At 39.7% G+C, this 16,505-nt stretch overlaps 1 protein-coding gene across 1 annotated transcript in view; it reads right to left on the minus strand.

The window, feature by feature from the left end:
* IMPG2 (interphotoreceptor matrix proteoglycan 2) overlaps positions 1-16,505 on the minus strand; it is a 75,089-nt gene that overhangs the window by 51,728 nt on the left and 6,856 nt on the right. Inside the window, exons 3-6 of the mRNA XM_055567965.1 lie at positions 15,564-15,730; positions 12,784-12,815; positions 1,218-1,267; positions 279-361 (exon numbers count right to left, since the gene is read on the minus strand). Coding sequence (XP_055423940.1) covers positions 279-361; positions 1,218-1,267; positions 12,784-12,815; positions 15,564-15,730 — 332 coding nt within the window. The remainder of the gene's footprint in view (positions 1-278; positions 362-1,217; positions 1,268-12,783; positions 12,816-15,563; positions 15,731-16,505) is intronic.

A 16,505-nucleotide genomic window follows, 5' to 3' on the forward strand; every position in this document is an offset into this window, starting at 1 on the left:
AATTATGCACACAGCCCACAGAAGACAGGGGGCTTACCATGATGACAGCTCCCCAGCCTCCAGTCATTTAATTTACAATTCAAATCTATTCTTTGCCAAAAGCAGACTTATTGGGCTCTCCAAGGAATCTCAGATTCTTTTTAATGTACTGGTTTTAGAATCTACATTTCCATAAAGAGAACCACCTGAAGTTTTGTGTTGTCTGGCAATGAACAATAAATCTCTAAATCCCTGTTCTCCATGTTAGAAACTAAATAATGAAACAGAACATCACTCACACTGTCTTCTGGCCTCTCCAAGCTGCTCTCTGAGATACCTTCATAGGAGGTCACCCCTGGATATGGAACACTGAGACCAGCATCTAAAAAGAAAAACAAAAACATGTGTATGAATTCAGTCCATGACTAAATCATAATGTCTATCAGGAAACAATAAACTGATTTTGATGCCATTCATATAAGTCATTTGCTTTTTCATCTGCAAAACTGTGTGCATTTTAACCTCAAGACACATGAATTTCCTCAGCACAAGAAATAAATATGACTCATTCAACAAGCATTTACTGATAACTACTATATGTCAGCCTCTATGCAAGCCTCCAGGGATACAAAGTCTCTATTCTTAAGGAGTAAACTAACTTGTAAAACTCTCAGAGAGGGGAAGTAGCTGAAGATTGGAATTGGCCAAAAATTATAATTGTTGATGCTGGGCCTCACCGTGCTATTTTTTGTATGTTTGAAATTTTCAACATAGAACTTTTTTTAAAAAAAATTAAAAATAAAGAAATCAACTACTAAGTTACAGGAAATATAGAGGTCAAAGAAACATACAAACAAAATATACCACAGAATGCAATTAGAAAAATCCTTACTCTGAGAAACTCTAAAAGACAAATGACAAATAGTGGAGCTACAAAGGTTCTACCTTTTGACATAAGCAGTGATTACAAAGTGTTTGCCTTAAAACAATTCTTTAGGTTGTACATTTGTTTTAAGGTTTTCAGATTCTGTATTATGTACTTAATAATTAAAGATTCTTAAGTACCCAATTATAATGTCATAAAATAAGTGAAAAAACACTGCTTTTTCTTGAGACTTCTTCAACAACAAAAGGAGGGACAAATTGGTATTTTTTTAAAATATGAGCTGAAAATTGTGCTTCCTTGCAATTAAATAATAAATTTTAAAAGAGAAGTGAATAAAGGCACAAAAGCATACCTCCCAGTGTTGACATGTCACCAACAGGAACTGGAGATGACAATTCAGAGCTAGAAAAAAAAATGTCTGGAGTTAATAAAATGACAGAAATGTAAGGGTTTATTTTGGGGTTTGTTTTCCAGAAAGGAATTCACCTGATCTCCAAATAAGGATTCCCAAACCAAAGTACTAAGTAGCAATTAAAAAAAAAAAAAACACCTTATTTATTTTACATTTTTTGATGCCTACTCAACTCGAATCACCCTACATAATATTACATAGTACTACATATTATGTAGTATGCATATATATATGTACACACACACATAATATACCCTACATAATACATAATACTACATAACCACTCTACATAGTACTTCTTTACTATTTCATAACCCTGTTCCATTTTTTTCCTCAGTTCTTTTCACTATGAGAAATCATTCTGTTAATTTATTTATCTACTTCTTTATCTATGTCCATACCCTTCATCTTCTAGAATGGCATTTCCTAATATGGTAGTCAGTGGATGTATGTGGTAATTTAATTTAAAGTTAAATGAAGATTCAAAATTCAGAATCTCATCCACACTATCCACATTTCAGTGTTCAACAGTCATATGTAGCTAATGGCTATTTTATGGAACAGCCTAGTAAAGAACATGCTCATCATCACAGAAATATCTGTTTAACAAGACTGACTCAAGAATGTAAACTCTAAAAAGAAAAAAAAAAAAAAAAGAATCTAATCTAAACTCCATGAGATTAGGGGCCTTATCTGCCATATTTGCACTGTATCTTCATCTTAAAACAGAAACTACCACTTAATAGGCACTGAATAGATATTTTGGAATAAATAAATACTATTGACCAACCAGTCTAGTGTAGAAGGCACTTGGCATACAGCTGTGAACAAAATACTCATGGTCTATGAACGTTACCACCTAACAGAATCTAACAGTAACAAACATAAACGCAACAAGCAGTTCAGACACAAAAGTACTGGCAGTCATGGGGAACATATAAGCCCAAATCTCATCTCATTTGAGAGATCACAGAATCATGAAACTTCTTAGTATAAAACAAGTCAAGCTTAGAGACATGATTTGCTATTGGCCACATTGCTCCCAGGTTTCAGGTCCCCTGGCTATCCCTTTACCATTCAACCCTGCAACTGTAGGCAAAGATCAGAAGAGATCAGAGGATAATCTGAGAAAGTCCTTAAAGAAAGGGTGTTTCCGCCAGTCCAAATCTCCACATATCCCCAAATATATAAATTATAGTAATTGAAAACTCGCTTCAACTTTCCACAGGCAGTTTTCAAAGATGATTTAAACACAGTCAAAATGTCTCCCTCTTAGACTCGCTTCTGTCTCAGTGAGCCCCATCTTCACTTCAGAAGCACTACTTCAAATTGTCCTGCTGCGTTAAACTAGATCATGGCGTCACAGCCACCAGATAAATGTGGCACACATCCTGAAGCAGCAATTTTCACTTTAAAGTAAAAGCACAGTTCTGTTCAGTTCAGTCGCTCAGTTGTGTCCAACTCTTTGCGACCCCATGAATCACAGCACGCCAGGCCTCCCTGTCCATCACCAACTCCCAGAGTTCACTCAGACTCACGTCCATCGAGTCGGTGATGCCATCCGTCCATCTCATCCTCTGTCATCCCCTTCTCTTCCTGCCCCCAATCCCTTCCAGCATCAGAGTCTTTTCCAATGAGTCAACTCTTCCCATGAGGTGGCCAAAGTACTGGAGTTTCAGCTTTAGCATCATTCCTTCCAAAGAAATCCCAGGGCTGATCTCCTTCAGAATGGACTGGTTGGATCTCCTTGCAGTCCAAGGGACTCTCAAGAGTCTTCTCCAACACCACAGTTCAAAAGCATCAATTCTTTGGCACTCAGCTTTCTTCACAGTCCAACTCTCACATCCATACATGACCACTGGAAAAACCACAGCCTTAAAAGCACAGAGAGCTAAGCAAAAACTGATATGAATTTGGACATGTATAAACTGCTGTATTTAAAATGGATAACCAACAAGGAGTTATAGCACATAGAACTGTGCTCAGTGCTATGTGGCCACCTGGATGGAAGGCGAGTTTGGGGGAGAATGGATCCATGAATAGCTCAGCCCCTTCGCTGTTCACCTGAAACTATCACAGCATTGTTCATCAGCTAGATCCCAATACAAAATAAAGTTTAAAAATAAATAAATAAAACATAATATTAAAACATGTGTGGCTGTATTATAGAGTACAATATAAAGTTTAAATGAATATTAAGTTACAATATGATCATTTCAAAGACATTTCATGACTGGAATTGGAGCGGGGAAATTAGCTGAGGCCATGTTCCCTAAACCCCCAAGCTTTGGTAGAAAATTTGAGAAACATGGGCTAAAAAAAAAAAATCTCACCATAAAGATTCTCCTGGTTTTTAAAAATACTATCTAAAAAGAATAACATATTAAACCAAGACACCAAATGTATCACTACTTGTTATTTTTGGTACACTTGCAGGAACCTGCTTACTTAGCTGTCATTCAAAAGAATATAAAGGAATATGACATCTGGATAAGTCATTTTGATGAATGATGAGTAGAGGAAGACCTGGGTGATAAGAAAAGGTCATGGAGCTAGCCAGTGAAGGAACTGTGGTGTAAAATAGGCCCATTTGATTCCAGAAACCTCTCTCTTACCCACATTAATTCCACACTACATGGCCTTTATGTGACCCATATTCCCTAGAAGGGCAACCAGGATGGTTTTCCTTGGTCTTAATGATAGTGGTGTTACATCAGCTAAATGACCTAAAAGTCAAAATGTGTAAGGACCCAGAAATAGTAAGGGAAATCCAGTGAAGGCTGGAGAGCAATCAAGTATGAAGAGCAAAGAGGTCAAAGTAAAATAAAGCACAATACAGTACTCAGCATAGGAAGTTGAGATGACATGGCAGAGAAACCAGACTTCACCAGGGATCGGTCAAATTGTCTCCCACATCAAAATCAAATTTAAGCTAATTCTCTAAGTCAGTAAGTAAGCATTCAGAATGGAGAAGTTCACTTACTTCAATAGAACTAGATTTCACTTACCGAATTCAAAATAACTTTTTTTTTTTCAAAATAACATTATTTTAACAATGGTAAGGGCTTCCCCAGTGGTTCAAATGATAAAGAATCCACCTGCAATGCCAAAGACCTGGGTTCGATCCTTGGTTTGGGAAGATCCCTTGGAGGAGGTCATGGCAACCCACTCCTGTATTCTTGCCTGGAGAATCCCCATGGACAGAGGAGTCTGGTGGCCTACAGTCCACAGGGACACAAAGAGTTGGATATGACTGAGAGATTAAGCACAATGATGGTAAGTGGGCAACTCTCAGTAATTTAAAACACTTGTCCAACACTCCCAACACTTAATCCCTCATCTTCCCACACTTCTTTCAAAAGACAGTAGCATGAATCCTTTCACATTTTCTCATTAGGGATGACTCCTACAGGGACGCCCTAGAATGTCGCTCACAACAGAAGTAGAATACAGAGCTGTATTGAGTTTGGAGACAGAAATGCCTCATTTCTAGGCCAAGCCACAAATTTGAAGTTGGTCAGCTAAGATCTTTAGCTTAATGTGAGCAGCAAACAATTGTCTACTGTCTCATTTCCTCAGCTTATCCAGCACATAATTTTTTCCTCACAGCTACTGGCTAATCATGTCAGTGGAATTCAGATGGAACTGTGCCAAAAATACCACAGTCACATGGAACCTATGTTTAAAAACATAGTAAGGGGACTTCCCTGGTGGTGCAGTGGATGAGAATCCACCTGCCATTGCAGAGGACACAGGTTTGATCCCTGGTCCGGGAAGACTAAACGTGCCACAACTAAGCCTGTGCACTAACCTATTCCAGAGTCCATGAGCAACAACTACTGCAGCCCGTGTGCCTACAGCCTGTGCTCCACGGCAAGAGGAGCCACAGCAATGAGAAGCCAGCGCACCACAACTAGAGAGCAGCCCCCACTCACTACAACCAGAGAAAAGCCCACGCAGAGCAACGAAGACCCTGCACAGCCAAAAATAAATAAATAAAATTGTTAAAAATAAATAACAAAAATACAGTAAGACAAGCCAACAATCATTTCATACCTAGACTACTATTCCCTTTTACAATTTCCTTTACTTTGCTTTGCTTTAGAACCTGTTAACTATAATCAGCACTTAACAAGAAAAAACTTAAGGCAAGGAGTTAGGAATCCTGGGTGCTAGTTCCAGATGTATCACTAACCTTGTATATAGCTTGGGAAGATGCCTCAGTTGCTCTAGGCCTCAAGATCTAAACTCTAAAACAGGAATATCTCTTTCTCTACCTACTTCACCAAGGTGTTGGTGAAAACTAAATAAAATATCATAGAAGCATTATGTAAAGGATGAAATACTAAACAAACATAAAACAGGGGTGGGAGTTGGATCAAGATGGCGGAGGAGTAGAACAAAGAGCTCACCCTTTCCCACAAATACATAAAAAATACATCTACATATGTAAGGATTCTCATAGAACATCTACTAAATGCTGGCAGATCTCAGACTTCCACAAGGGCAAGAAAATCTCCATGTAACTGAGTAGGACAAAAGAAAAAGGAGAGAAAGGAGTAGGATGGGACCTGCACTCTTGGGAGCGAGCTGTGAAAGAGGAACGGTTTCAACCAGTCAGCAGGAGACAAGTGGAGAGAGGCCTGCTGCACAGAGGGCTGGTGCCCCCCGCCTGGCAGCACTCCCCAGCCTGAGACACTCATCTGCTGGGGGCAGGGCTGGATACTGAGACTCCAGTTTCCATGCTCGGAGACAGGGAAGACTGGGGTTGGCTATGTGGTGACACCCTGAGAGAGCCAGGGTGTGGTGCGTCACACGGAGGGAGTCAGGAAGATGCCTGGACCCATCAGAAAACCAAGGTGCCATTGCCGGGGAGCGCAGAAGGAAATGTGTGCAACTGCCATGGGAGCTTCTTTTTCAAGGCAGGACACCACTTACCCTCTTCTACATAAGTTCCAGGTGCAGCTATTGCTGCCATCTTGGACTCCAGAGGTAGCTGGGACTGCTGTCCAGTGTCCCTGGGAGTATGCACAGGGCCAGGCACCTGAACACTGCTATAAAAGTGATCGTGGCCAGCACATGCTGAGAAAAGAGACAGCAAGCTTTCAAATCAAAAACAGCTCTCATGCCAAAAACGTATTAAACCCACACAAGCTACACAGGGACGCTCATGCTTATAAACAACTCCCCAAGACAACAGTAGATAATTGTTTCCCCTAAACTCAGAGAGTGAGAGAAATACAGCAAAATGAAGCAGAGGAACCACTCCCAGTTAAAAGACTAAGAGAATTCCCCTAAGGGAACAATGAAACAGACCTCTTCAGCCTAATAGACACTGAGTTCAAAAAGAAGGTAATGAAAATACTGAAGGAATTAAGAGAGGTTATCACTAGAAATGCAGATCACTATAAAAATGAACTAGCAACTGTAAGGAAGAACCAAGAATATTGAAAATTTATTTGCTGAGATGAAGGCTGAGCTAAAAACAATGAATAGCAGAATAAATGATGCAGAAGAAAGAATAAATGATCTTGAAATTACCCAATCGAAACAGCAGACAGACTGTTTACAGTAGCTAGGACATGGAAGCAACCTAGATGGTCCATTGGCAGATGAATGAATAAGAAAGTTGTGGTACATATATACAATGGAATATTACTCAGCAATTAAAAAGAACACATTTGAGTCAGTTCTAATGAGGTGGATGAAACTGGAGCCTATTATACAGAGTGAAGTAAGTCAGAAAGAAAAATACCAATACAGTATATTAACGCATATATATGGACTTTAGAAAGATGGTTAATGACGACCCTATATGCAAGACATCAAAAGAGACAAATAAAGAACAGACTTTTGGACTCTGTGGGAGAAGGTGAGGGTTGATGAGGGGATGAGGTTGACGAGGGATGATTTGATAGAACAGCACTGAAACATGTATATTACCATATGTGAAATAGATGACCAGTCCAAGTTTGATGCATGAAACAGGGCACTCAAAGCCAGTGCACTGGGACAACCCAGAGGGATGGGGTGGGGAAGGAAGTGGAAGGGGGGTGGGAGAGGGTTGGGAGAGCCACACCTGTAGCTGATTCATGTCAATGTATGGCAAAAAGCACCACAATATTGTAAAGTAATTAGCCTCCAATTAAAATAAATTAATTTTTAAAAAACAGCAGACAGAAAACCAAATGAAATTAAAAAATGAAAGCAATGTAAGAGACCTATGGGACAATATAAAGTGTGCACTCTATGCATAATAGGGATTACAGAAAGAGAAAAACGGATTCAAAACATATTGGAATAAATTATGGCTGAAAACCGCCCAAACCTAAAGAAGGAAACAGATATTCAGATATAGGAAACAAACAAGATGGACCCAAACAGACCTACACCAAGACATATTATAATAAAACAGGGTTTAATGGAGTTACATGTCAGCCCAAAGAAATAATATATATGCTTTTACATTTGAATCAAATTTAACGAGGTGGATGAAACTGGAGCCTATTATACAGAGTGAAGTAAGCCAGAAAGAAAAACACCAATACAGTATACTAACACATATATATGGAATTTAGAAAGATGGTAATGATAACCCTGTATGCGAGACAGCAAAAGAGACACAGACGTATAGATCAGTCTTTTGGACTCTGTTGGAGAGGGCAAGGGTGGGCTGATTTGGGAGAATGGCATCGAAACATGTATATTATCATATATGAAACGAATTGCTAGTCCAGGTTCGATGCATGATACAGGGTGCTCGGGGCTGGTGCCCTGGGATGACCCAGAGGGATGGGATGGGGAGGGAGGTGGGAGGGGGGTTCAGGATGGGGAACACGTGTACACCCATGGCAGACTCATGTTGATGTATGGCAAAACCACTACAATACTGTAAAGTAATTGGCCTCCAATTAAAATTTAAATTTATATTAAAAATAAATAAATAAAAGTGTATTTGGCTTTGTGATCATGATGGGCATCGTCAAGTACAAATCTAACTTAATGGAGATATCAAGAAAAAAAAATTTCACAGATCAGTCCTTACACTGAGAATAACACCAGGGACCTGATAATAGACTTGGATGATTGAACAGAAACTCAATTACTCATCCAAAAAATACTTAGTAAGCACACGTCCTAGGCTGACTTTGTATTGAAGATAAAACTGTAAGAAGATGGTAGGGAGTTAGATGACTGGAGCTAAGGGGTGATGTTTTCAAGATGTCTGGCTGGAGACAAGTGGTGGAGGAGGATTTTTTGGTAAAATAGGTAACTTGGGAAGATTTGAGCATGTTTAAATATTAATAAGTAGTTGGTAATGGGAGAAGCTGAAGACTCAGGAGAGAGAGAAAAAAACAATTACAGGTTGATGTCTAAGAGGTCAGGACTGATGCTAAAGCTGAAACTCCAATACTTTGGCCACCTCGTGTGAAGAGTTGACTCATTGGAAAAGACCCTGATGCTGGGAGGGATTGGGGGCAGGAGGAGAAGGGGATGACAGAGGATGAGATGGCTGGATGGCATCACCAACTCGATGGACATGAGTTTGAGTGAACTCCAGGAGTTGGTGATGGACAGGGAGGCCTGGCGTGCTGCAGTTCACGGGATCGCAAAGAGTCGGACACGACTGAGCGACTGAACTGAACTGAACTGAATGGGCGAAGCTGAAGACTCAGGAGAGAGAGAAAAAAACAATTACAGGTTGATGTCTAGGAGGTAAGATGGGATATGAAGTCCCGAGTAACGGGTAGGAAATGCTTTTTTTTAAATAGACTTGCCAGATGACAGTAAGGGGAGGTGAAATCAGTACACAGCAGAGTATCTGGTGTAAGTCATATGTTAGCAGCTGGGTTAGAGTTTACATAGAAGAAGCAACTTAAATTACAGAGAAGTAATGTGGTAAGCAGAAGAGTGATCTCCCAAAGATGTCCATATCTTAATCCCCAGAACATGTGACTATGTTATCTGCAAAGGAAAGTAAGGTAACAGATAGAATTAAGGGTGCTGATCAGCTGGCCTTAATTCTTAAGTAGAGACCATATCCTCTGGTTTTACCAGGTAGACCCAATGTAGTCATGCATGCATATGTGTGTGCTAAGTTGCTTCAGTCATGTCTGACTCTTTGTGACCCTACAGATTGTAGCCTGCCAGGCTCCTCTGTCCATGCAATTCTGCAGGCAAAAATATTGGAGTGGGTAGCCATTCCCTTCCCTAGGGGATCTTCCCAACTCAGGGATAGAACCCACATCTCTTAAAACTCCTGCACTGGCAAGCAGGTTCTTTACCACTAGAGCTACCTGGGAAGCCCCAGGGTAGTCATAAGGACCCTTAAATGTGGAAGGAGGCAGAAGAATGTCAGAGTGACAGAATGTGAGAAAGTAAGCCACTGCTAGTCATAAGCCAACCAACATGGGCAGCCTCTAGACACTAAAAAGGGCAAGAAAACAGATTTTCCCCTAGAGTCTCCAGATAGGTAACGCAGGTCTGCCAACATGCTGAGAATCATGTCAAGCTTCTGCACTACAGAACTAGAAGATAAATTTGTGTTTTGCTGGGAGAAATATCAATAACCTCAGCTATGCAGATGACACCACCCTTATGGCAGAAAGTGAAGAGGAACTAAAAAACCTCTTGATGAAAGTGAAAGAGGAGAGTGAAAAATGTTGGCTTAAAGCTCAACATTCAGAAAACTAAGATCATGGCATCTGGTCCCATCACTTCATGGGAAATAGATGGGGAAACAGTGGAAACAGTGTCAGACTTTATTTTGGGGGGGCTCCAAAATCACTGCAGATGGTGACTGCAGCCATGAAATTAAAAGACGCTTACTCCTTGGAAGGAAAGTTATGACCAACCTAGATAGCATATTGAAAAGCAGAGACATTACTTTGCCAACAAAGGTCCGTCTAGTCAAGGCTATGGTTTTTCCTGTGGTCATGTATGGATGCGAGAGTTGGACTGTGAAGAAAGCTGAGCGCCGAAGAATTGATGCTTTTGAACTGTGGTCTTGGAGAAGACTCTTGCGAGTCCCTTGGACTGCAAGGAGGTCCAACCAGTCCATTCTAAAGGAGATCAGTCCTGGGTGTTCATTGGAAGGACTGATGCTCAAGCTGAAACTCCAATACTTTGGCTGCTTCATGTGAAGAGTTGACTCACTGGAAAAGACCCTGATGCTGGGAGGGATTGGGGGCAGGAGGAGAAGGGGACGACAGAGGATGAGATGGCTGGATGGATGGCATCACCGACTCGATAGACATCAGTTTGAGTGAACTCTGGGATTTGGTGATGGACAGGGAGGCCTGTCGTGCTGTAATTCATGGGGTCGCAAAGAGTCGGATACAACTGAGCAACTGAACTGAAGTGAACTGAAGCTACTAAAGTTTGTGATAATTTGCTGCAGCAGCAATAGAAAACTAATACAAAAATCTCAACACAGAATGAGAGCCATCTCAAGAAAATCATAAAAATAAATTTAAATATAGAAAGTGATTAAATTAAGGGTTTTAAGGGATGACTACAATATTCACTAGCTTCCCTGGTAGCTCAGACGGTAAAGCGTCTGCCTACAATGCAGGAGACCCAGGTTCAATCCCTGGGTCGAGAAGATCCCCTGGAGAAGGAAATGGCAACCCACTCCAATATTCTTGCCTGGAAAATCCCATGGACTGAGGATCCTGGTAGGCTACAGTCCATAGCGTCGCAAAGAGTTGGACACTACTGAACTACTTCACTTTCACTTTCATGATATTCAACTTAAAGAGGGGCTAAGTGAATTCCCAGGCCACTCCCAGTATTAGCTAACTCCAGGTCCCCTCATTTCAGCAAGTACCATAGTTGATGCTTTTCATCCCACTCCAACCTGGTCTGCTCTAGTTTCATAGGAAGGATATCAACTTTTAAATTTTCAAATTCAGTTATATATATTTCAAACTTAGTTCATATGTATTGCTATTTTTATACATGCCCTATTTTCTAAGGATGATAAATAATACTTTGAGTCCCTTCACATCTAGGACATCAACAAAACATAAATGACACACTCAGTTCTCTAATTTGTTTATTTATGTATTTGTTTCAATGGGATTAACACATTTTTCCAAGAAATAGTAGATGAATGCAGCAAACCTCACCCAACCAAAGTGAGCTATGTAGAAATACACAAACTACACCTCAAACATCTTCCAGCTACCTCTGTTCAGCTACTCCATGTATTATGTGTTATAACATCAGCCCACATATGGTGTTACAACTTACAACTTTTCAATCTATTTCAGATAACCTTCCTTCATCCCTTTGTAACTCATGAGTTAGGATCTTTCCAATGTCTGTTTTCACAGGCAAACTCCAAGGCTTCTTCCAGATTACAAGTGATATTTATTATTATAGCTTTTATACACTTCTTAACCATGTAAGATGTGCTATTGTTTTCATTAGGTACAACCATGAAGATTACTGGCAGGACCCGCCAGATTGTTAAGTCTACTGCATGTGTATTGGAATGGCAATCATAAGGAACCTCTGAGCTCTGCCTCTTGAAGGTAAAGGACCCACGCCTAAAGCACCACATGGCCCCACATCTAAGCTGGTACTCAATCCCAGGCCCTAAAACAGACTTGGTGGTACTGTTAGCTATATGAAGTGAGACTACAAGGAGTCCCACTTCCCTCCTGCTTACTCACACTTGATTTGAAACTTACATATACCCCACTACCACCAAGAGATGCAGTCTAATTATGCATTTGCCTGGACTCTGCTGCCCAGGCTACACCTCTGGACACTGACTCACTTTGTTGGTTTTTCAATCTGTTGTTCCATCTAATTTGAGACAAGATTATGGACCTGAACTGCATGCCCTAGTGATTTTTCCCCCCCAAAAAAGTCACCTACATACTGGCATAACCTAGATACTGAGTATGGATAGAATTAGAAATCATTAGTCCCTGTACACTCAAAATCCTTCACCTTCCATGATCTGCTTTGTCCTGCCACTGCTCGGGAGCCAGAAACAAGCTTAATCCTAAGCCTAAAGGCCCACAGAGCCATGACTCAAATCACTGGAGGATTCATTAAAGCTGTGCTAGTCTTATGCTTCAAGATCACAAACATCATTAAGCCATAAAGTGACCCGAACCACAACCCCATCATTTAATCAACCATCCTCCACTAAGATGTACCATTTTAGATAAATAGTATTAGCCTGTAAGCCTCAACAACAGTAGATCATTTTGTATTCCAGTTCCAAAAATCTATTTCCTCACCAAGAGAAAGGAACAAGTCCACCTCTTAGTAAGGTCAGACAGTAAACAAGCACAGTGGCTCTGAAGGTGGTTTGGAAAGGGAAGTGGCCTCCAGATGAGGAAAAGACTTTGAGACTTACCCACAGGCCTGGTTATTGCAGGAACTGACAAGAAATAGGAAGGAATCATTAAATTTGGGATGAGCCTTAGAACAGGTATGATAGATCTCTGTTGCCAAACATGAACTTAGGGGGAAAAAAGACACTCACCCACTTACAGTCTCCTTTGCATATGTCAGTTTCTAAGGAAAACAAAGATATAAAAATGATGATGTGAGTGAAAGACAGTTATTAAGCAGTAAACAAAACTCATTGCACAAAGAACACTAATGCCCTAACACAGAATCTATGTTATTATTCTTACAGTTAAATAGTTAAAGCAAAGTACTAATGATGCAAAGTTTGTTTTGTGACTCAGAACATCCCACCCACCACTCAGTTTCTGTGTATGTTCCCCAAAGTCCCTGTGCTCTCTTAATGGACACAGATTAACAGACTTTACCTGCTAATCATTCCAGAAAGGTCTACGGGTTAGAGATGGGTAGAGTTTTACGTTAATCTTCCATGGACTTAGAACCAAAGTGTTTTGTGATCTACTACGTTTATAGAAATTCCTATCATAGAGTAATATCATCATGCAGATAAAATAATTATAAAATCTAATTCTCCAGAATTCAGACAAAAAGATAAACTGTATCCGTAGTTGGATTATTCCTTTGGGGCATTCAAAGAAAACTGTGTCCAAGTTATGTCTAAACTAGTGGTTTTATTTTGAGACCAATATGATAATCTGGAATCAAACTCTATTTTGTCTTTCTCAGCTATGGAGGCAAATCCAAAAAATTTCTCTGCTGCTAGGCCTCAACTTTCTTATCTGTAAAATGGAGAGATGATTACTCTAAATAATTCTCAAGATATTTATAAATAACTCACTGTTCTTTTTACTCTTCACACTCTCCTAGAACAATCTCAGCCAGTCTTTTTTTTTTCTAAATTTTAATCATCTAACACCTTCAACTTGGATTTTATTTCCTTTCATTAATCTCTCAATACATATAAGCACAGAAAAATCATCAATTAATCAATTTGTACTATTAGCTTTAAAATTTTATAGGCCAGCATGGTAGTTATTTTTAAAATGCTGGAATTCTGAGTTCTAATAAAGGTTGTCAACCACATAAATTCACCACCTATGAGTAAACAGTTGTTATATTTAAAATCAAGCTAAAAAATAGATGTGTATATATGTATAACTGAATCACTATGCTGTAAAGCAGAAATCAACACAGCAATGTAAATCAACCTTATTTCAATTTTTTAAAAAAAGGTAAAATCGAGCTTCCTTCAGTTTTTGGACAGCCAGTGATCACTTAAGTAACATTCTCAATCCCTCTCATGATTTCAAGTACTACCTCAAGCCTGGTGATCCCTATAGCTGTATTTATAACCCAGACCACTCTTCTGGGCTTCATATCTAAATATTAAGCAATTCACATTTCATAGATGGCTCAAAAGAATGCATTAAAAAGCAAACTCACTCTCCCCGTCAGTGTCTACAAGCTGCTTCTTTGCCTGAGTTCTCAGTGGTAGCCATCAAAGCTAGAAGTTGGGAGGCTTCCAGGGTCATGCCTTTATCATTGCCCACTCCCATCCAATCTGTCACTGAGTCCTACTAATCCTTTTCCCATTTAGATCCCCTATGCACCCTTTCTCTACTTCATGGTTTATGTAGGATTCTCATCCCCTCAGGCCTCAAGTAGCAACTGATCTCTGCTCATCTTGTCCCCTCTAATCTATCATAGGGTGTACAGAAACCACAATAACCATTTTACAGTTCAAAACTGTACCATCAGCCCCTGCGACTTGCCAACTTACACCCCTTCAATGGCTTTCTATCAACTACAAACTTCTTAAGCTATCCACCCCTCTAGTCTGATCTCCTGTCAAATCTAGTCTACTCTTCTGATATACTGGCCAACATATACATGTATTGTTGTTAGTCACTAAGTCGTTTCCAACTCTTTTGTGACCCTATGGACTGTAGCCCACCAGGTTTTTCTGTCCGTGGGATTTCCCAGGCAAGAATACTAGACTGGGTTGCCATTTCCTTCTCTAGGAGATCTTCCTGACTCCGAGATTGAACCCATGTCTCCCGCATTGGGAGGCAGATTCTTTACCACTGAGCCACCAGAGAAGCCCACATTTTATTATATACAACTAATAATAATAAAATGTAAGAAGTACAATACTAAAGAATGAATAAAGAATTATGGTGTTCAAAAGATTATGTGAGCTAAATCTGCTAGGATGGGGGTTGGGGGTTGTTTTCTTATGAAGGAAGTTACATCTGAGCTGAGGACATGTAGGACTTGAATAAAAGGAAGAAGGCTATAAGAAGCCTCTCACACAGCATGTGCAATCTACCACATAGATCACATAGATCTAAACAGTTTCCTTCTCTTGCCATGAATACATGCAACATGAAAAAGGAAAGGTGGGCAGATAATTTGTCTATATGCATGCTTGTTTATCCTTTGCTAAGAATAAACTAAATCTAAAACAAGGAAACCACGTAAGCAAATTCATGCATTAGAACCACATTTATACTTTACTAAACATTATCCAATGATCTATACCCTCTATCTTTAATCAGTTATCAATGTAACTTTGAACTGATAAAATGCAAAACTCTGGCAAGAATGTTTGATTCTCACAGATTAATATTCTTAGCCTAAATCTTTATAGAGTATTATTTCCAAATACTTACATTTATAAACAATCCTGAGGTTCTTGCTGGCTTCACAATGATTATTAATTATAATGGCCAGATCTAGAGATACAAAGATTGGCCACCCTGTGGTAAGTCATCTGAAGAGCCTAATTCAACAAAAGAGTAGGGATCTGGCATTCACTCTTTCTTCCTTTAGGCCTGAGCTCTGTATATGTGCTTCTATAGTAGTACAGTAATTTCTTCTTGTTACTACATTTACCTGCATAATTAAGCTTCTGTGTTCCACAGACTGACTAAAATGTGTGCCCATTTCAAATATAGTCGTGATTCCATCCTCACACAAATTCATCCAATAATGATATTCCTCACGCCCAGGAAGTCGATCCCAAAAAGTCCTGAAGGCTTCCCAGACAGCTTCCTGGCATACTGAAAAATAAACAGAGAGGTATTTTTTATGGAAAGGACTTTAGGGTTCTCACAATGACCACGGACCTGTTATTTCAGATTCCTGAGACACTCTTGCACACAGGGTCTATTCTGCAGGGACATAGGGATGATTCTCATTCAAAGCCCTTCTGTACACCCCATTTAAACTTTCTAGACCTGAAGAGAATCTGCACTCCCCACTCCTTTCCCTTGCAAAGGAAACTGATTCACCTCCTCATAGGCAGGGGTTTTTGCTTCTCTTAAAAAAAAAAAATCCATGTTTATGTTTTAGCAAAGTACAGCTGATACGGAGAATATTTCAAAAGGACAAATAACCTGTGGTATATCCATATGACAGGATTAGAATTCAGTGATAAAAAGAAATGAGGCTTCAAGCCATGAAAAGACATGGAGAAGATTTAAATGCATTTAAATGGTACGGGGAGGGGGGAGGGAGGAGGGTTCAGGATGGGGAACACGTGTATACCTGTGGCAGATTCATGTTGATATATGGCAAAACCAATACAATATTGTAAAGTTAAAAAATAAAATAAAATAAATAAAAATAAATAAATAAATAAATGCATATTGCTAAGGAAGAGAAGCCAATCTGAAAAAGTGACATACTGTATGGGTTCAATGATAATACATTCTGGAAAAAGTGAAACTATATAAATTGTAAAAAGATCTATGGTTGTCAGGGATTGGGGCGAGGGAAAGATACAGGAGGTCGAAACTGATGGATTTAAGGGCAGTGAAACTATCTGTATGACAC

The sequence above is a fragment of the Bubalus kerabau genome, chromosome 2, assembly GCF_029407905.1.
Source record: "Bubalus kerabau isolate K-KA32 ecotype Philippines breed swamp buffalo chromosome 2, PCC_UOA_SB_1v2, whole genome shotgun sequence".
In the NCBI taxonomy this organism is placed as follows: domain Eukaryota; kingdom Metazoa; phylum Chordata; class Mammalia; order Artiodactyla; family Bovidae; genus Bubalus; species Bubalus kerabau.